At 34.2% G+C, this 21783-nt stretch overlaps 1 protein-coding gene across 5 annotated transcripts in view; it reads left to right on the top strand.

Annotated features, from left to right (window-relative positions):
* The window catches only part of MTBP (MDM2 binding protein), an 88212-nt gene that overhangs the window by 2963 nt on the left and 63466 nt on the right, over positions 1-21783 (top strand). For 4 of the 5 annotated variants that reach the window (XM_072603193.1, XM_072603192.1, XM_072603190.1 and 1 more), the window contains exons 3-11: positions 2329-2402; positions 2488-2639; positions 4269-4327; positions 5478-5622; positions 6878-6995; positions 8553-8687; positions 10338-10432; positions 16200-16272; positions 18805-18922. In XM_072603193.1, the coding sequence (XP_072459294.1) occupies positions 2329-2402; positions 2488-2639; positions 4269-4327; positions 5478-5622; positions 6878-6995; positions 8553-8687; positions 10338-10432; positions 16200-16272; positions 18805-18922 (969 nt within the window). The remainder of the gene's footprint in view (positions 1-2328; positions 2403-2487; positions 2640-4268; positions 4328-5477; positions 5623-6877; positions 6996-8552; positions 8688-10337; positions 10433-16199; positions 16273-18804; positions 18923-21783) is intronic. The other variant, XM_072603191.1, reaches the window with a different exon arrangement.

The following is a 21783-nucleotide window of genomic DNA, read 5'->3' as shown; positions in this document are numbered from 1 at the left end:
AACTGGGGGGATAAAAGATAAAGCACACCTCTTGCTTGAAAGATCATGATTGGCAGGACACGGCTAGGCCTCTGGTTTGTTTTATGTGATTTTCCCCCTATATCTTCCAAAGGTCTGTATCAGGCATGCACAAAATAGGGCCTTCCAAATCAGGGTGGTATGTTGTGCAGGCCTGTCCGGTGGTAATCACTTCTTCTTAAATGGCTAGTGAGCCCTATTAACTTTTTCCTAGAGCACCTTTGGGGCCTGAGGATAACCTGAGCTGTAGTTACATTCTCTACATTTTTTTGCAGGCCACCCAAAATCCTTTTGTGAACCACAGCCCACATGCTACAGGTGGCTGTAAGTCCCAAATGTTGTGCAGACCTGATCTAGAGGAAAAGGGAAATGTGGCAGTGATAAGGGTATTGGCTTTATTGGGTGTAGTAGTAGAGATGCTTTCCGTGTCCTGTTGCCTCCATTTTTTTTACCATCTACTTTTGTGGTTTGGTTTCCATTCTCACCCCTCTGTTGAAGCTGTACTAGTGAGAAATTGTGAGAACTAATTCATTTTGGACCCCTACTCTATTTCAATAAATTTGATATATTACATAAATCATATAGGGAAAGATAGCTTCTTATACTGGGCCTCAAACTTTAATGTAATGTTCACTACTTTTTTTTACCAAGTTATGAGGTTCATTTGCACAGCCCCAAAAACACTGACAAAGATATCTCCATCCTGTTTTGCTTAAATTCCATGTCCAAACCCAGCATGGGTGGGATGCCCTGACACTTTGGAAAGTTTCCCAATTTATTTTTCTATCTCCACACCTCTCTTGTCCAACATAAATCCTTCCATCTTGTGACCACCTAGTCAGTGGAGATACTGCTTGTTTCACCTAACTTGTGACCCTGCTGACTTACCATTTTTGCTTATTTTAGCTTATGAGTCATATGTCAACCAATGGGATTCTGTGCAGTTGTATAAAATATATATATATATGGTTGATAGAGTTGTGCTAGAATGTCTAGTAATAAAGTTGGTATCAAAACTTAGAAAAAGTAAGGCCCTGGAGGGGGCATTTCAGATTGCTAGTGGATTGAGGTCCACTTCATTTGAGGGGACTGTGGACCTTTTAATAAAGTGCTATTGACTCAGAGTTCTGCCTCAGGCTCTTTTATTGTAGGTTGGACAATTTAAATCCCCACATTACCACCTAACTACCAGTTCAAAGTTAGTGCATTGTGATCATCTGAAACAAATACACATGGTGAATGAATAACTTTGATTTTGCCTTTTTTAAAAAAAGAAACTTATAGTTTCATACTGTGATACTTTAAAAGTCTAATTTATGAAGTTGTATACATTTTTGATTCCCTTTTCTTATAGTTAGAGCTGTAACCTACCTTCCCAGCTTCATCTTAAACTATTTCTGTATGTAGAAGCATAGAATTTTTGAGCTGGAAGGACTTTAGAGATTATCCAACTATATCATTATAGAAATGAAGAAACTGAGGCACTAAGAGGGAAAGTGACTTGTCCAAGATCACAGCGAAGATTGTTTCACAGAGTTCTTTATTATTTTAGTTCCCTGCCACCATTGTGTTGTACGCCCTCATCACCTCATGCCTGGATTACTGCAATAGCTGTTGGTGGGTCTACCTGTTTTGTCTCTCCTCACTCCAAACCATTCTCCATTCAGCCCCTAAAATCCAACCATGTTATCCTTCTCTACCCCTCATTCCTCTTCAGTAAACTTTAGTGGCTCTCTTATCACCTGTAGGATCAATTCATGACCCCTTACCTTTCCAGTCTTCTTAGACTTTATACCACCTCTTTGTACCCTTTGACCTGGTGATACTGACTTCTTACTGTTCCACGAACAAGACTTTCCATGTCAGCTCTAGGCATTCTCTCTGGCTGTCCCCCAGGCCTGGAATGCTCTTTTCTCCTTCACTTAGACTGCTGACCTCTCTGGCTTCCTTTAAGTCTTAACAAAATCTTCTATGGAAAGCCTTCCCCAGCTCTTCTTAATTACACTTCCTTCCCTTAGTAGATCATCTCCTATTTATCCTTTATATAGCTTATTTGTATGTAGCTGTTTGCTTGATATGTCTTTCATTGGATTGTGCTTGATGGCAGGGACTATCTTTTACTTCTGTTTTGTTTTTTTTTTATCATCTCCAGCTTTTTGCACAATGCTTGGCCCATATACACTAGGTACTTAGTAAGTACTTATTGACTGACTCACTTAATTTATAATAGGCACTTCACATTTGTTGACTTAAGTTTGTTGTAAATTATAAAGACATAATGTTGCTATAAATGAATGTTTTCTTTTTCAGCCTGTTCGGTGGTTGGTTCTCCAGGTCCCAGGAAATGGTTCTTTGCAGTTCAAGCAATATGTGGGTTTTATCAGGTAATTCAAATGGAAAACATACTTCAGTTGTCTTTGAATTTGCTCAATAGGTGTTGCATTTATTAATGTAAGCTTTTTTTTTTAGTTTTGTAGCTCTGATTGGGAAGAAATACATTTTGATACACAAAAAGAGGAAAGTGAGGACACTCTCGAAACAGATATTGAAGAATGTCTGAATGCTGTTCATTGTTTGGAGGAAGAAGATAGCAATAGCAGGGAATCATTGTCCCTGACTGAGTATGTGTGCATGCTGTTAAAAATATTGGAGTACAAAGTCAGAGAATAATTTAACAGTGAGATTCTACAACTCTGGTGGCATGGGCAAATGTCCTTATTTGTAAAGTCAAGTTATGAATAGATAACTCCTGAGATTACTTTCAGCTCTTAATCTATGATCCTCTGAATAGACTTGATGCAAATTTAAGTGATTGTAATGCACATGACACTTAAACTGGACAAATTCTCTGTGTGATGCCTCAATGAATTGCAGAGCAAGATAAATTTTTTTTTTTAGCTTATAAGATTAAAAATAAATCATACCACCTGATTCTGTTGGGCATTAGTATTCACCTTTTATTAGACACCAAAATGATAGTGTCCATATATAAGGGCTTTGAAGAATCTTTTGGAAAGGCTTGAAGATGTTATTAAACACATCTGGCCTGGGTATAGTATCATGGAAGCCTCGGTGACTTCTGGCCCTTCTCCCCTGTTCTTGAATTCTCCTACAGAAGGAAGTCCATGCTGGGGGTACGATGACAGCCAATGAGGACCCCTTCCTACACCTACTCCCTCAAAGTGGGTCTACTCTACCACTACTTCTCACACTGAATATGCTTTCCACAGCTTTAAACTGCATTTCAAATTATGATAATAAAATTCTAATATGAAAGAATAGTTTATGCATATATAGTTTTATGTATATATGTTTATATATAATGTTATCCACACTTATATAGATAATGCCAGAAGTTTTAGGTGCTACTATTACCTCATTAGGTACCACAGTGACTTGACACCTGAGATTTCTTGAGCTTTACTCTATATTGTTTTTAGGTCAGCTCCTGCCAATTTTTGTAGTGACTGGCATGTGAAACAAAACCTCATTCTTAATTGTTTTGCCTTGAACTTGAAATATATATTTGCTTTGATGATTATTTCATTAGTAAATATTGAGAAGTATGATAGAATATCTAATTTTACCCATGTAATAAGCCCAACTAATAATTTCCCTTTCAGTGGTTCTGAGTAGTGAATAATCATATAGCATCATACAGAGTTTTTGCTTCTGTAACATTTCATATTATTCCAACTAGATGAACATGTTCGCATAAAAGTATAAACTTTAAAAATGACCTGTTCTTTAATGTGTCTATAGTAAGTTTGAGGTTGTTTTGTTTGATGTTTTCTATTTCTTCCTCTTCTAATGTTAGTAGAAATATAGAGAATACATAAAAGTAAAAATAAAGACATGTATAATCACCTCCATTAGAGGGAGCCTGTTAAAGAAAACTAGTCTTGATCAGGTCAAATTCAATAAATAATGATTTCATAACAGATGGTTTAAGATATCTTCATCTGTTTAAATCATTCATTATAAGCAAAATTTAAATAAAAGTAAATTTTAGAAAGATGGAGGTTATTATATTTTTCAGACAGGGCTATGCTACTTAATCATCTATGATTGAAAACCATTACCCTTTTTAGGGCTTTAGGGAAAAAAACTACATTAGCCTCTCTAAAAAAACCATGACAGTGATTTACCTTCACAGTCAGAAAATTTATCATTAGACTTAATCCAAATGCCTTTCTATTGAAACTCTTATGTGTGTTTACATTTTTCCTAACTTAAATTTTTAATTTTAGTCTCTTTGAAGAAGCTGCAGAAAATCTGCATCAGTTATCGGACAAACTCCCTGCTCCTGGTAATTTTCCATTTTTGATGTATGAGTTCTAGTGAATTGCAATTGAGCTTTATAATTTCTATGAATAGCTGTTAAATTCAGACTTCATCCTGAGGTGCTGATGAACTACCTTTAGCTTTGATAATGGATTTTGACCTCACAGTAACTACATTGTATAAAACTTGTACCACCAGTTGACAAAATTTGTCAATTAAAAAGTGTGAATTCTTTTCATGTAACTAGATGAAAATGAGATTAGACATAAAAGAATGTTGAGTACTGAGTACCTGTTTTTATCTCTTTTTTTCCATTTAAGTGGGGCAGTTGTAGAGTAATGCTAATACATTCTTATCTGAATTATGCCTTCTGATTTATTACAATTAATTGATAGTACCTGGCATCCATAAAAGTGAAGATAAGTTGGAAAACACTAAATGTGCAGTGCTATTTTGGAAGTTCTTTACCAAATTTTAGTTGTTTAAGAAATTGGGATCTATGTGGACAGAGATATTTTACAATTGTCTTGACAAAATATATGAAATAATAGATTCATTTTAGTTCAGTTAATTAACTTTAGTTAGCAAGTTTATAAGTAGTAAAATATGATCTAGGCAAGTTATGAACTTTTCTCAGTAGACTATTCAATTCTTTTTTTTTTTTCTGGCCTCAGTAAACTGTCTTCAGTTATTCAATTTTGCCCTCTTTATTTGGCTGCAATCTGTGGTGTGTGTGTGTGTGTATGGTCTAGATTGAAATATAGAATTATAATGTTAAGTTTTTATAACGATTTGAGATCCCTTTTGATTTTGGCATTAAGAGCAAAAGGAAAATAAAAAGAAGTCTGGCCAAATTTGTTCTTAATACAGCAATAGTCAGATGTTTTTGACATAGGCTAGGAAACAAATTACGGTACTTCTTTTGTCCTACCTTTCTGAAGCCTTAATTTTCAAGATTAAGGATGTATGGATACTTCCTCCAACAATGTAGATCAGGAAGTTTTCTGAAAATTAATAGTCTTAAAAAGTGACAGGTATTCTAAGATAAAGTGACTTATCCTTAAGTTTATTATTTTGAACCATTAAAAACTGAGTTTTTGTAACCAACAACATAAAATTGTTAGGGTGCTGTTTTAGTTAAAGTTTTAATGTTTCAAAATACCTTTTCTTTCTAGGTAGAGCAATGATAGATGTAATACTACAACCCTTTGAACAAGATTCTTCGAAATTGAAAGACTGTTTACCTGTTATTGGTGCATTGAAACACTTGAGGGAGTGGCACTCAGCCAAAATTACTATAGCTGCAAATAATTGTAAGGGGTAAGTTCTGTTTAGACAGTTTTGAAAATTTGATTGCTTTAAAATGACTCCATCTAGTTTACAAGTTTTTCCTCTTATGCTAGCCATGGATAAGTCACTTTGTCTTAGTATGCCTGTCACTTTTTAAGACTATAATTTTCAGAAAACTTCCAAGAATGCTGCAGATACAGTTTACATAGATTTGAACACCTGTCTTCTGAGGTGAGGATGAAATTAGATACAGCACTTTGCAAACCTTAAAGCACTGTAAATGTGAGGTTTTGTTATTGTTGTTATTATAATTGTTATTATAATTGACAAAGTCTCTTATATTGTTCCTGTGCATAATATAGAGAGATGCAGTCTAAGTGATAGTTTGGTGAGGTGGATTTAGAACTGCTTAAATGACCCAACCCAAAATAGTCATTAATGAATCTCTTTTAATCAGTAAGCTAGTTGAAGGTATGGATCAAATTTGTTATTAATACAAAGCTAGGAGGGATTGTTAATGTAAAGGATAACAGTTAGAATCTTAAAGGATCTCAATCGACCAAAATATCAAGCTAAATCTAATTGGATAAAATTTAATGAGGATAAATGTAAAGTTTATATTTGGGTTCAGAAAATTAACTTTGTAAGTACCTGATGAGATTATTAGTGAAGTATAAGATAAGGCAGTTTTAATGTCCTACAAATTGAGTTAATTGCAACTGTATGATGTTGCAGCCAAAAAGCTATTGGGACCTCGGACGGCATTATGAAAGGCTTCCTGGAAAAGATCAGGGAATTTATAGTACTGTTGTAGTCTGCTTTGATCAAATTGTTTTGGGGCTTTTGTGTTCATTTCTGGATGTCACGTTTTTGAAGTGACACTGGTAAACTAGAGAATATTCAGAAGAGAGCAACTGGGATGGTCAAAGGCCTTCACGTGATTGGTTGAAGGAACTGAGAATAGTTTAATTTAATTTAATTGAAGAGAAGAGGGAGTGAGTGATGAGGAGGTGGAACCAAGAAGTATAGATGTTCTTTTTCTAGTGGGAGTTTTAGGAGCTATATAGAACAATCTCTTGAGGAAATGGAAGGTGCAAGTGAGGGTTTTTTGAGTGGATTGGTCCTGATTGTATGTGTTGCTATGGGGGTTCTGTGGTTGAATGATATTTGAAGAGCTTGTTTTTCTTTGTGATTCTGATTTTTAGAGTCTGCCACTACTCTTTTCTCATTATTGAAATCCCAGGAGAAACATATTCAAGTGTACTAATTTTCTTTATTCTTATAGAAGTTGCCAGAAAATTGCAGCATATCTTTCTGCTGATATTGTGGCCTTAGATGATATAAAAAATGTAATTGATTCGAAAGAATTATGGAGGGGGAAGATTCAGATATGGGAAAGAAAGGTAAATATGGCAGTTGTCTGAATTTTTAATTCTAGATTTTCACTTTTATTGCATTTATTTTTATAAAAACATTTTAATGGATGTGACCTCATTATTTTGGCACCCCTTCCAAAGGTACAAATTTCAGTGTATGTACTCCTTGTCCTATGTGATTCTTACCTATGAAATTCAATTTTATTAAAATGTTCATTGTATACTGGAGTTTTCTTGTATTCTTAACTCGTTAAAACAGGTTGTTATATAAAGTAAATCCATCTTAGAGCCTCTCCAAAGTGTTATATTATTTGAAATACCAAGAGAAACTTGTCTTCAAACTATATTACCTATAATAATACTATTTGGTGTGGATCTTCAAAGGTAGTTGGTTTAAAAGTACTTTTTTACACATATCTCTTTCTTTTTCTATCTTCTTCATTTCTATATTTTTGCCATCTTCATTTCTATATTTCTGCTTTCTGTTCCCACAACCAATGAACCATTCTTGGAGTAAAAATTTTAAAAAGGAACAAAAAGAGCAGTTCAGTAAACCTGACAATACATCAGTTGAGTCTGCATACATTCTGTGTTCCACACTTATAGTCAGTCCCCCACCTCTGCAAAAAAGGGGAGGAATCAAGTCTTCTCATTTCTTTTTTCAGAACCAGACTTTGCCAACATAATTGTATAGCATTCAGCTTCATTCTCAGATAGTGTTGTGACAGAAGACCATTCTGTTTCTTTTATTTTTTAGAAATAAAGTAAACTGCTATTATTTTGTTTTAATAATATTTTTACATTACAATACTTCATAATCCCTTTGAGTGAATTTATCTAATGAAATCTAGTATTGGCAGATTTTCTAGGCATTGGGTTGAAAAGGGAAGAAAAAGATATAGGGCAATATAAGTTGAGGTTTGAGAGAATCTAGTGAAGGATTTTTTAAGGATGGAGACCTGATTATGTTTGAAGTCAGATGTGGGAGATAGATGGAATGATTAAGGTTGCAGTCTCTTAGAGATGACAAGGGATGATGGATCAAGGGAACTGGTAGAGGACTTGGCCTCTTACTACTCTTTATAGTAGCTATGTCACACTTCTTTCCTCAAATCTTCCTGGCATCTCTAGAAGGACTGACTTGCCCTTAGCCTAAGGAATATGTTGTCCTCTAGCTGATCTGTGTGGATTAACAGAAAAAATTAGTGACCTGAAATTACATTTCTTATCATCTGAACCTACTTCTTTGCAGATAATATGGTAGGAGCATCTTTGTGGTCAGTTTGCATATATTGTAGTAAACCACTTAAGAATACCCAACTTTATAAAACATGTTCCAAAGATTCATCTTACTTTGTAAAAATGCTTTGTATGTAGTGCTTAATTAACTATTTAGAATTGACTGTAGAATTATAAAACTACATTTACATGTAACTGTAAATTTCACACATCTTGTACTTACACATTCTAACAATTCAGTTTAATATTAAATGCCTACTGTATATGACACACCTGAATCTTGACCTTTGATAACCTAATTTATAACATAAGTGAGTCTTGAGTGTTTGTTTTTTTCTTTTTTAGTTTGGATCTGAAGTTAAGTTTCCAGAATTTAGTCTAACAGGAGTTTCACCAAAAATTTATAACACATCTTATTTAAATACTTCTGTCTCCACCAAGGAGACAGTCAAATCAAAGGATAGGGATATATTGCCAGAGGTGAGTCATGTGTTTGATCTTCTTTCAGCTAGATAGTAGTTGACTGCTGTCTTTTCTTGTTAAATTTCTTTGAAGTTATTGTCACCATTTTTAATACATTTCCTGAAAATTAGTTATGTTTTTGGTATTGATGGCTTAAAAACTATATAATTAAATTATATTGCTTCTTCATAGTTGAAATAGTAACCCAGAAAATTTCCATTTTAAAAATCCAGCATGCCTTTAAAAAGATGATATATAATGTTTCATATGTGTATCTATTGTGTTTTTATGTGTTTTTTGTGTTCCTGCATGTATGAGTGTGAGTAGGTGGATAGAGTATAAATTTTGGGTTCAGGAAAATGTTAGTTCAGGCCTTTCCTCTAATGCATTCTTGTTGTGTTCACACTCAGGTCAAGTCACTTTTCATTTTCCCCAGGCAACTGTAAGACCTGCCCATAGGCCTACACAATACAATTCTGGTTTGTTTCAGTGAACAATTAACTTTCCTTCTGTGTTAACAATTTTTTGTGACAAACTAACAGTTGGTGAATGTGGCTTCATTTCAGATAACATTTGCATAAAAATAACACACCCTGTTTCAGTCATACTGTATCTAAATTACAAGTGAAGCCCAAACTATGTTCTTTAGTTATCTTCTTTATTACAACAGAGACTGCCTCTCTTCTTGTATAGCATTCTGTTAATTCCACATGGAGATGAGAATTTGCAGGTGATGATAATGTATGCTACTCTTTAATCAAGCTTATGGCCGTAATGAAAGAGCAAGATGAGAACTTAAAAAGACTTCACTGTAGATACATGAATATATATATGTATATATATATGAATATATATACACACACATATACACACACACACAAATATACATATAGATCTCTGCTTTCCTCAGGGAAATATCACAACCCTTCATCTCTTAGGATTTTGTAAATAAACTCTGGAGGGTTACCCAAGGCACAGAGGAGTCAGATGGCTTGTCAGAGTCATACAGCTCGTCATTATCAGAAAGAGGACCTGAATTTTGGTGTTGCTGATTCCAGGCGGATCACTGTCCACTGTGCCATTCTGTCTTTATGTAAATAGTGGAGATAATGGTTCCATTTATATTCTGTTAAAATATCTGAATCAAGAGTTTCTTGTTGCTGTTTTTGAAACAGTTACTGGGATTTTTGTCCTGTTACATGACATGTTAAATGTCTCCAATACAGTTTTAACAATCATGAATTACTGTGAATTTCATCTTTTTGATGCCAAAAATTTAAGTTCATTCAATCTACTTATGCTGTTTTATTGGGCTGTAATATATGTCAGTACTTTTCTGTTGTTAGTATTGGCAGATTTTAAAATACACTTCTATGTTAAGATATTTTAAATTTTGTATTCTCATGCAACATTGTCAGAGCTTTTAAAGGCTTGGAGAACTTTCAGAATGAAAAATATCATCATTAGTTTGCTATTGTAAAGTGTGGAAATTGAAATTTACCTTTTTTGCTGCCCAACATAGTATATAATATGCCTCATAGTTTTCATCAGATTATGAAATCTTGATGATAAATATCTTTAAGATATAAAATCACCATTCTGTAGTGTTTTGCTTGAGTAAAATTCTTACAACTTAAAAATTAATTGTAGTGTCTTTTTTTTTTTTAGGTTTTTCATTATTATGGCCCTGTTTTAGAGTTCATGCAGGTGATGTCATTGTCAGATCTCCCATCCTACTATATGTCAGAAATTCAATTTGAATTGTATCCTTTCATTACAGACTTTAATGACAGTGTTTTATTCAAACCTCAAATGTTATTCTTCTTAGAAATAAGCCATTTTGGGGTAAGATTTATGCTTCATGCCTGGATGTATTCTTCACTCCTTTGCCCCTATCATACCAGATATCATAGTAATATAGATTTAAACCTAGAAGGTACTTGAGAGATCATCTAGTCCACTCCCCTCATCTTACTGGAGAGAAATGGTGACTTGTTTAAAGTTTTACAAGTAGTAAGGAAGAGAACCATGATTGGAACACAGTTATTCTGACTCCATCTCCAGGACTTTTGGTTTATTATATTTTCAGCTGAAAGTCATTAATTGAAATGTTAACCTCAGTGATACATTTGCATTTTACCTATTTTATCTGTAACTCTGAACTGAAAGCCTTTTTCCTTTATGAAGGAACTGCAAACTTTGGAAAGCAAATAAAGGGAAATTTAAGGAGTGCAAAATAAGCGCTGAAAGCATACTGTAGTTTCATGGGTGGGCAAGAAAGTATATATCATTGATTAAATCCTTTTAGAGGAACTAGCAGTAGAAAACCTTGATTCCCAGATTTCTCCAGTCTTGCTCGATTTTGAATTTTCATTTTAAATATGATTTCTTTAGGAAAGTAAGTCCTAAATTCTAAATGAGTTGGGGATTTCGAGTACTTAAAAAAACAAAAACTTCATCAATTTCTAGTGCTAATGAAAAGTGTTGATTTTTTACACCATACCTTTTAAATGCAGGTGGTTTAGAGAGTGTCCAAGAATCTCCTTTGTTACTGAAGAGTATTTGCTTCCCTAAGCTCCATTAAGCCTTTTAGTTATTGGTGGAGCTTCTTTGTTTACTTATTTTGAATATCATATTTTCTTGATACCTTTGCTATCCAAATACCTTTGCTGCCCTCTAAGCGTTTCAATGATTCTGGTGACATTTTTACAAAATAGAAGTGCTCTTGGCACAGTAGTTTATCATATGTACTTTAAACAGGGCTTACTTTCATTGCCTTTCCCTTGGAACCAAGCTTTTCACTCAAGAATTCAATAAAGTTAATACACATCTACTGTAAGCTGGACAGTTTGGTACCATGTTTATCCATGTCATCAAAACATTGCTACCTGGAATAACAATAATAATAATAACAGCAGGCATTTATATAGTTCTTTTAGTTGGCAAAGCACCATGTTCTCTAACTTTATCCTTACAATAACCCTGGAAATTGAGTACTATTATCACTATTTTACAGGTGAGGAAGCTGAGGCAGGTGGTGTTTGCTTAGGTCACAAAACTCTTTAAATGTCTGAGATAGGATTTGAACTCAGGTTTTCCCAACTCCAAGTCCAGCACTATATCCACTGCATGACCCAGCGGCCTCAAGAAGTATGGTTATAGAAATTTGTTTAGGTTTCTTATCAAAAATCATGTTGTCTTTACGATTATCTTTGGTAGTAAAGTCAGAAATTATTTCATCCCATTATGTTTCAGAGCTACTTTTTTAAAAGTTTGTACTTCTGGATTGGCATTTTTTATCCTCCAGATAAGTTAAATACTTTACCTTCTATATATTTTCCAGTACTTTCTTTAGTGATTTTTGTCCTATCCTTCCAAATCTAAGGTCCATTCTTCTTGTCAGAGAAAATACAAACAAAATAAAATTGAGTAGTTCTCCTTTTTGTGCATTAGGCATTGTTGTCTTCCTAGAGCAGAAACTTATTTCTTTTTTGAGCCTTCTCTTTTCCCTAGAATAATTTAAAAGAACTTTTTAAAAAATCTGACATTTCATGTCAGACTTACATAATTTAGCACTTCTTACTGTACTCTTAAAGGACTGGGCTACATTTTAAAAATTCTTCCTCTATTACCTATTCTTGCTTCCTTCTATACACATCTTTTAAAAATCAAAATTTATTCTTTCAATATTCATGTTGGTCCATTTAAACAACTTTCCTTTGTTATAATTAACATTAATGATAATAAAGAATATATGATTCTATATAGTTTATAAAGTGATATATCATTTTGTTTAATTTTCACAGCAGCCCTGTATGTTGCATAAATTTCTATCGTTTTAGGTTCTGTATACTTCAATAGATCGATGCTCTCATTGTTGATATGCTTTTCAACAGAATAGACCCATTTATGTCTACTCATCCCTATGTGATTCTTGTCCATAGCCTTTGCTTCCTTTATAACAATCTGATTGCTTATATTGTTGACTGAAGGGACTATCCTATTGTCTCACTATCCTCCTCAACTGGTATGATGGAAAATAAGTATGCTGTTGCTAAGAATCCCTTCCGTAGTATTCCTAACAGATGGTCATACAGCTTTAGGGAATACTTATTTCTTTCTCGGATAGTACCTCCCCTTTCCCCTTTTGGTTAGCTCTCATTATTAGGAAGTTTTTTTTCTACATTGAACTGTAATCTATCCATTGTTTGTAGTTCTGTCCCCAAGGTGAACAAGTCTTAATTCCTCTGCTATAGGACAGCTCTTCAAATTATTGAAGATAGTCAATATCTCTGAGTCTTCTGTTTGCCTCAGTTGGCTTTAGTAGGGGCTCTTCTGAGAGGCTTAATTTATTTATGGAGGGCTTCCTCCTGAACTATTTGTTGTCTTTAATTTGCTATTAGTTCATTCCTTCCATATTCTAAGACTGAAAACTTTACCAGAAATCTACTTACCTAATATGATCTAATCACCTACTTTGTTTCTCTTTGCCTATCTTCATGTACTTCTCTGATCTGTTGGTAGTCTGAGTCAGTATATCTGAAACAATATTAATCTTCTCCAAATTTTCACTCTCTCCTGATTACTTATTTGTGTTACAGATACTGCCAATTTTTCAGTTACCCATTGTTGAAAACTAGATCCTTAATTTCTCTCTCATTTCTTGCATCTAATTATTTACTAGGTGTTAATTTCTTCCTTAGCACAATAACTCATAGATGTCTTTTCATTTCTACTGCCACCAACTTCAGCTCACTCCTTTAGATGGTTGTGATCACCTCCTCACCATTTTCCCTGTCTCCAGTTATTTCTCTATCCACTCCACCTTTATTCTACCACTGGATTTATCATTTAGTCAACAAGCATTTATTTAGTGGTTTTTGTAGGCTGGGAACTGTGCTTGATGCTCAGGATATAGAGATTAAAAAGTAACATTCTCCCTTCACGGAGCTTACGTTCTATTTGAGGGAAACAACGGAGGTGCAAGTAAGTTTATATAAGATATACACAAAAAAGCACAAGGTCATTGAGAGAGGAAGGCACTAGCTACTATGGGGATCAGAAAATGTCTCATGTTAAGAGGTGGTGTTGAGCACTGAGCTAGGAAGTCTAATGGTGGAGTTTAAGAATATACATTTCTGGTGTTGGGGAAAATCTGTGAGTTGTGGAGATAGAAGGTGGAATGTTGCATGTAGAGAATAACAAGAAGGCTAGTTTGCTTGGCTTATTAAAGTCCTGATGGTGAGTAACGCGTAACAAACTTGGAGATGTAAGCTTGGGCCAAATTGTGAAGGGCCTTAAGTTCTAAATTGGAATTTGTATTTTATCCTAGAGACAAGAGGGAGCCCTTGGAGTTCTTGAGAAGGAAGTAACATGATCAAACTTGTATTTGAGAATATTTATTTTAGTAGCTGGGTGGAACATGGATTAGAAAAGGGACAGTTAGACTACTGTAATAACCCAAGTGAAAGGTGATAAGATCTGAGACTAGAGTGGTGGCCATGTGAGGGCTAAGAAAGGGATGGATGGATGCAAGATATTTTGTGGAGGGAGAATCGATGGGCAGTTGAGGCATGTTGCATTAGTTGTGTCACTGTTTCCCTGCTCCAGAACCTTCTGGATATTTCAGATATGTAGAATAAAGTTTAATTTCATTAACCTCATATTCAAAGCCTTTCCTATTCTGGCCCCTCATCTCTGCTTTTCATTTTTATTCCTTAAATCCCTATGTTTTGTCTTGCCTTGGAGTACACATAGCTTCTTTTTAAGTGACTTCCTTTTTCTCCACAGTACTGTACTTGTTCCTAGGATGCACTGTCTTGTTTGCTTATTAGAATTAGATGCATTCTTTAAGGCCCAGGTTAAATGCCAGCTCTAGAACCTCTTAACAGGGTCCCATTTATGCCATTCTTATGTCATTGTTATATGATATCTTGTGTCATGGTTATTTGTGCTCTTACTATTATTATTATTTTTCTGTTAAATTCCTTGAGAATAAGGAGTATGTCTTTTTTATTCATACCTATCAGAGATTGAATACATATGTGCATATATAATGAATAATTATTTATATATACACATATTGCAATATCATTATTATACTAGCATCCATTGCCAGTCAGTTTCTATGTCTTGTTGATTCTGCCTTCAAGAAATGTCTTGCATCCATTTCTTTCTTTGTACTCATGGCCACCACCCTAACCCCAGATAATTTCTTTCATATATATATACATACACATATATACATTATACATAATACAATACATATATAAACATATACAATTTTTGTATTTTTATGTACATGAAAAATTGGGGATATGCACAAACATACATGTACGAGTGTGTTTCTGAATTAAGTGCTATAAGATGAGTTAAGTGCACCAAGCTTGGCAGCTGCCAATATAGCTAAAGTGAATGTCTTTCTTTGCTACATGGGTACACTCATCTACAACCTAACCTGCTTCTCTCCATTTTTTCCTAGGGAATTAAACTCTTTTTGTAACTAACATCTTCCAGGTTGCAAATTCTGTTTTAGACACTTAGTCCTAGATCTCTGCTTATCTCTGCCACGTTGCGATATCTTATTCTCCAAAATAATAGCAACCCATATTAATATAGTTCTTTAAGCTGTACAGAGTACTTTTTTTTTTTTGCAGTAGCATTGAGCTAGTTAATTCAACTATTACTATCCCCTTGTTATTGATGGGAAGAATGACGTTTAAGAGACTGAATATCTTACTCCAGGTCACCCAGCCAGCAGAAGGTAGCAGAGCCATGGTTCTGAGAAAGTCCAGAAGCTCAGGAAGATACAGAGAAGCTAGTGGTGGGAAACAGGAGATGCTGAAGTCATAGAACAACTTTGGGAGCTGCAGGCATGTTGGGCAACTAAGCTACATATGGACTGAAGTATTTGTTGAATTTTAGAGTTATAAATTTCATTTTGTACACATGTACCCATACGTATATTTTTTAAATTGATCTTTTCTTGTTCCATTGCATGAAAGAGATCATAGGATTATAGATTCAGGCCTCCAGTACAAACCTCCTTCCCCCCATCTCTTTTCCACATGAAAGGTTTTGAGTGGTTAAGTGACTTACCCAAAGTCACACAGATATTAAGTGGCAGATCAAGGATTTAAAATTTGGACTTACAATTCTGGATCTAGCACTCTTCCTGTTGCTTCAATATATAGTGAGATGAAAATGGAGCCCTAAAGATGTGGCTCAAAGAGATGGTTTTAAGGTGCTTATGTAAGTAGTAAATATTACATTTATGCATATCATCTGCAAAAATCTTTGATAATAACTTTTATATACAACAGTGCTGTTTCTTCACCAGTTTTTAATAATTGCAAAAAGAAACAGTTTTCTCTGCTTAAGAAATTAAATACAAGGAAAGAGGAGATTCCTTTGGAAGCAGTATTCATGAATTTGTGGAATTTTTTAAATAGCGAGGAGACATTCCTATGAAAAAAACTTTTAAAAGCAATAAAATGTATGCTTCACTATGACTTTAACAGCCAAATACAGAAGATTGACAAGAAACAATACAAAGGAAAATTCCAAGTTGCTGTTGGAACAGATTTCATCTCTCTGTGGCAAGGTATTATAAAAATTTATATAAAAAATTTAACCTTTAAATGTGTGGATGAGTATGATTATATTTTGGTTTTTCATCTGTTTTTGCTTTAGAATGTATTCAGGTCCATACTTTCCATATATACATTTTAACAGAATCTTTGAGTTGGAAGGGATATAGTTGTATAAATAAATCTTTTTTAGATATTCTAAACTTTGCCTGTGTTTATTTTACACATTCTGTACATGGAAAGTAACAAATTTGAAATGAAATATAGTAAATTTAGATTATTTTTATGAGAATGAAATCATTTTATAATTTTGTCATTTCTGTATGTATTGATTTTTCTCAGGCCATTTATTTTTCTTTGTTCTAGATATTATAACAGTGGAATAGACCTCTGCGTCCTCAAGTGCAACCCTTTGACTGAATCTAAACTTCATAGAATAAATCCCATTTAATAAAAGGGTTTTTTATCTGTAAAACTTGGACTCGATCAAAAGGTTGCACCCAAGGACCTAGGAGGCAGCATGTGTCCTTGAGGCCCCAGATTTCCCATCCCTGAATACCTGATCCATAAGAAGTGCTATATAACTCTTACTTGTCACTCCAAGAAGCTATAGCATGTGCAGTGGCCACACTTCAGTAAAACTGTCTTGGCAGACAGGCTAAATCTGCTTGAGGATAGCTGACAGCCATCAAACCTGTTAGTGAGTTGGGGGGTGTCTGTTCCAAGCATGTGAAGACTTTTTCCAGTACAAGGTGGATGAAAACAATTTATTCCGGTGGCCATTCAGGCCATTGCCAATTATCTAGACATTTGTCTCGCCACTGGATTTTGGTGACTGCAAGAGAGTGAGGCTGATGACTGTGCAGCTCTGCCTCACTTCAATCCAATTCACAAGCAAGTCAAGGCATCATTCATATAGGAAGCTGGTCTTCTTTAAAAAGGAAGGACCCACAACAACATAAGTGTTAGTAATTGTTAGGATCATCATCACCATTTTTGTTACTATTATTATTTTTATATATTCTTCCCCTTCTCTCACTCTGCAGATCTATCCAGACTGGCTTTCTTGGTGTTCCTCACGCACAACACTCCATCCCATATATTTGTCTCTTCATTTGCAGAATGCTTTCCCAAGTTACATAAAATACCTTGTTTCCTCACTACCTTTGATCAGATGCTGCTGCCTTCTATGTAAAGTCTTCCTTGCTTGATTCCCTTCTATTGTTTATGCTTTATGTAGACTTTATATATATTCTATCTGGAATGTTGGTTTCTTTAGGGTAGGGAGCTGTTATTTAAAGATTTAAGTTAAAGATTACTATATTTAACTCTAATAGATAGACTTAATTGGCATTTATAAAGAAAGAAAATATCTAAAAATAAATTGGAGTTTTCAGATGAGTGCAGTGATTAATTAAATACTTTGTATTTGCATCCTCAGGGTCTCGCACAGTGCCTGTGCTACCACACAGAAAGTGCTTGATGTTAATTAATCGATGGTCTAAAAAAACTTTGGTTCTTAGAACCTTTTGCCCCATTTTCTTCTTTCCTCCTGTGAAAAGCAAATGGAGGCTATACAGGACCGGGATCCATTTTGTATTTGTCTTGTTTTAGGAGCTGTTATGACTAAAGAATTTGTCTGCAAGTAGCCTTCCTACTGGTGATGAACCTGTCTGTGCTTAGAAATGCTGGACTGTGGAAAGCAGATACTATTTGTCATTTGAAACATACTTGAAGACTTTCTAGAAACTAACAAAACATGAAGTAAAAATCTGGCTGAATATCTCATGTGATGAATCTTATTAGTGTAGGGTAAATTTTATATCAAGTCCTAAAAATAAATAAGCTGAAATTCCATCAAACTAATTTACTTTTAAAGTGTTTACAAAAGTTTGTTCTTTTAGGATGTTTGAGGCAAGACATTTTTGCCAGAATATTTTTTAAAGTGTATTTAACACTTAATAAAGTAAGTGGCCTAATTGGCGTTTATAGAGAGAAAGGAACTATCTAGAAATAAATTGGAGTTCTCAGAGTTGAATGCCAGTGATTAATCATGTGATCAAAGTGAGGAGTTAGATCAACATAGTTTTATGAACCATGCTCAGAAGTAAATGAGAACCCCTGGAACATTCCACAGCACCTGTTCTATTATTTTCTATTAACAACTAACGCAGTATGGCTAAAGTATCTTGGTTATCTTCAAGATTTGTTCTGTATACAGCACAATATAATCTAGTCAGAGTAATTTCAAAGGTATGGATGACTGAAAAAGTCTATGGGTGAAAAAAAAAACAGTCTCTGCACATTAGAACTGATTTTACTTCTCACCTGAGGTTTTACATACAATTTTGGATCTAGGAAATCCCAAGATTGCAAATTTCAGTAACAAATGAAATGCTGTAGTCTATTTTTCTAGGTGGAAAAAATAAACAGTAACAACTGAATCGTATTGACTGGATAACTGAATTAACTGTTATGGCATAAATCTTTTTCTTAATGGATGAGCACTTAAATAATATTCATTATGTTGAATTTTGTCCTATCAGGTTGGAGCACTCTTTGTTTTACCTTGCAGTGTAAGTAATATACTTATTCCACCACCAAGTCAGCTGAGTACAAGGAAATGGAAGGAGTATATGGCAAAAAAGCCCAAAACTATCACTGGTAGGTATGTTCAAATTAAAAATGTGTATGTGGCAGTACATTTGGAGAATTCATCTATACAAAGAGTTTTTTTCTTAATATTTTGTGTATTTATAGCTGAAAATTCATGTTGATTTTGAAAAGTTTTGATTAATTCTAGAAGTCTTCTTTATGTTTTCATAGGTTTAGTAATTTTTTTAAAAAAATCAGTAATCCAATTTTAAAGTGTTTTTAAAGTGTTCATTTAAATTTTTAAAAATGCATTTATTGCGGTATTTGGTTTTGACAGAAAAGGTAACTTCCCAATTAACATCTCCCACCCCCTACCAAAACTTTTTACAAAGCTTATTCTCCAAGAAAAGTTTGATCAGCAGGTATAGGAAGGAATAAATAACTTTGGCCATAGGTATTGTGATTGACTTCTTTTATTTGACTAGTGTTACTACTTTTTGTATTGGCTTAGTTATACAGTTTAGCAGAGTGCCTGGCACATAGTAAGTGCTTAATAAATACTTGTTTATTGCTGAAGTCATTGTGTATATTTTCTTTTTACATTACTCATTTTTAAATTTTTACAAGTCTTTCCGTATATCTCTGAATTAGGTATTTAGCATTTCATACAATTCACTAATAAATAGAACATCATTTCTTGCCATTGCCCAGTTGTTGGTCACATTTTATTTCCAGTGAAGCCCCTTTCACCGTTCTAAAAAGGTTCCAAGTAATTGTATTGTAAAACACTGAATCTATCATGGGAAGACTGGCATACCTAAGTTCAGAGAGGTTTAATTACATCATAGGTTACAGGGTGATAAGTTTTTTTTGACCACTGAAACAAAAGTTTCCACTGAAACAGAGCACTTATGATCTGTGTTGGTATTGGGAGAACCAGCACCAATGAAATCGTAGATCTTTTGAATATTCAAAATGTATTATTTGGAGCTATTTTAGTCAGCCAATTTGAGAAATTAAAATTATTTAATCAGTCAAGCAGTAAGCATTTGTTAGGTGCTTACTTGTGCTAGGTGCTGGAGATACAAGTACAAAATATAAAATTATCTCTACATATAAGGAGTTTACATCATTTGAGCCATTTCAGATTTGTAAGAATTAATTTTAACAAATTACTCCAGTTGAAATGTTCATCTTCATCTGGGCTTTGCAAGATCTAATTAAAACTAAAATTTTAGCCTCCATTTGTTAGGATTATAGATTTTTAGGGCATAAGGTGATCTTGGGAATAATTTTGTCATCACACTATTATACATTTTAAATTCCATTTAATTCAACAAGCTCTATTCAGTACCTATTCTATTCAAGGTTCTACTAGATGCTAGGGAGACAATGGAGGAAAAAATAAAAAGAAAATTATCTTTCCTCTTAAGAGCTTACATTTAAGTAGGGGCTGCAACATATACATAGATAACTAAATGCAAGATAATTGGAGGGGAGAAGGAGCATTAAAAATTGGAGGATGAAAAAAGATATTCTTTTAAAAATTAACCCATGAGGTGAGTCCTCAAGGAAGCTAGGATATCTGAGAGGAAGAAGTATAATTCAAGAAGAGCAGAAAACCTGTGTAAAAACTTAAATATAAGATGGAATATTGAGTTTTAGGAAGGAGTAAGCAGCCATTTGGCCATCATATAGAGTGTATGAGTGGGAATAAGAGGAAATAAGTCTAGAAAGATAGGTTGATGCCGCATTGTTGAAAGCTTTAATTTAAAAACTAATTTAAAATATGAAAACTAAAGGTTTTCATATTTTATCTTAGAAGCAGTAGGGAATTGTAGAAGACTTTTAAGCAGTGGAATAACATGGTCAGACCTATTCCTTAAGAAGATGACTTCGGCAGTTCCATGAACTCTAGATTGGAAATGGAAATTGGTAGATCAGTTAGGAAGCAATTATGGTACAGGTGAGAGTTAATTAGGACAATGTGAGAGAAGAAGGGGCTGGCTTGTAGAGCTAGAAAGGTAGGATCTATAAGACATGGCAACTAATTACTAGATACCCAGTACCTTCCACTAAGTAGGCAATTAATAAACGCTCATGGAATTGAATTGATATGGGGAGTAATGAGGAAAAGTCAAACTGGTTGGTTGGAAAATGGTGCTTTTAGCAGAAATAGGGAAATTTGGCAGAGAGAGTAGATTTATTTAACTGGGAAGAAACTTATTTTAGATATGTTGAATTTGAGGTGTGGACAAGACATCCAGGTATTCTTTCTAACAGTCTAAATTAGTAATCTAATCTCAAGTCTGCACATTATTGTAAAATATATAGATTTGGAAGTATACTGGAGTTTCAGAGGGAAGTTAGGGCAAAATATATAGATTTTAGACTTTTGTGAAGTTATTATTTGGAATTTGTGAAATTAGATGAGATCGTTGATAAGATGTAGAGACATAAGAGTAAAAGGGTCCAGATGGAACTCTGAGGCATAAGAGTAAAAGGGTCCAGATGGAACTCTGAGGGGCATCCCACAGAGTGGGAACTGGATTATGATTCAGCAAAGGTGATTGAGAAGACTTAAGACAAGAAGGAAAAAAAAACAGTGCCACAGAGCCAAGGGAAGAACTAGTGTCCTGGAGGTAGAGGGGCAGACAGTGTCAAAAGTTATACCAAGGTCAGTCAAAATGAGTGAGGATGGGGACAAGGCTAGCTGATTTAATAGTTGAAATCACTGGTGACCAGTTTGTTGACTCATGATATTGGAAGCTAGATTGAAAAGAGTTAACAAATAAGTGATGAAAGGTAAAGAAGTCGAAAGAGTGAGGGTAGGTGACTCTTTAGGAGGTTGGCTGTGGAAAAGAGAGATAAGATAATAGCTTAAGGATATGGCAGTCAACTAAAAGGTTTTTTATTTTTTCAAGTTTTGG

Source organism: Notamacropus eugenii, chromosome 4 (genome assembly GCF_028372415.1).
Source record: "Notamacropus eugenii isolate mMacEug1 chromosome 4, mMacEug1.pri_v2, whole genome shotgun sequence".
Lineage (NCBI taxonomy): Eukaryota > Metazoa > Chordata > Mammalia > Diprotodontia > Macropodidae > Notamacropus > Notamacropus eugenii.
Note: the sequence above shows the minus strand (reverse complement) of the source record. Positions and strands in the feature narration are given on the sequence as shown.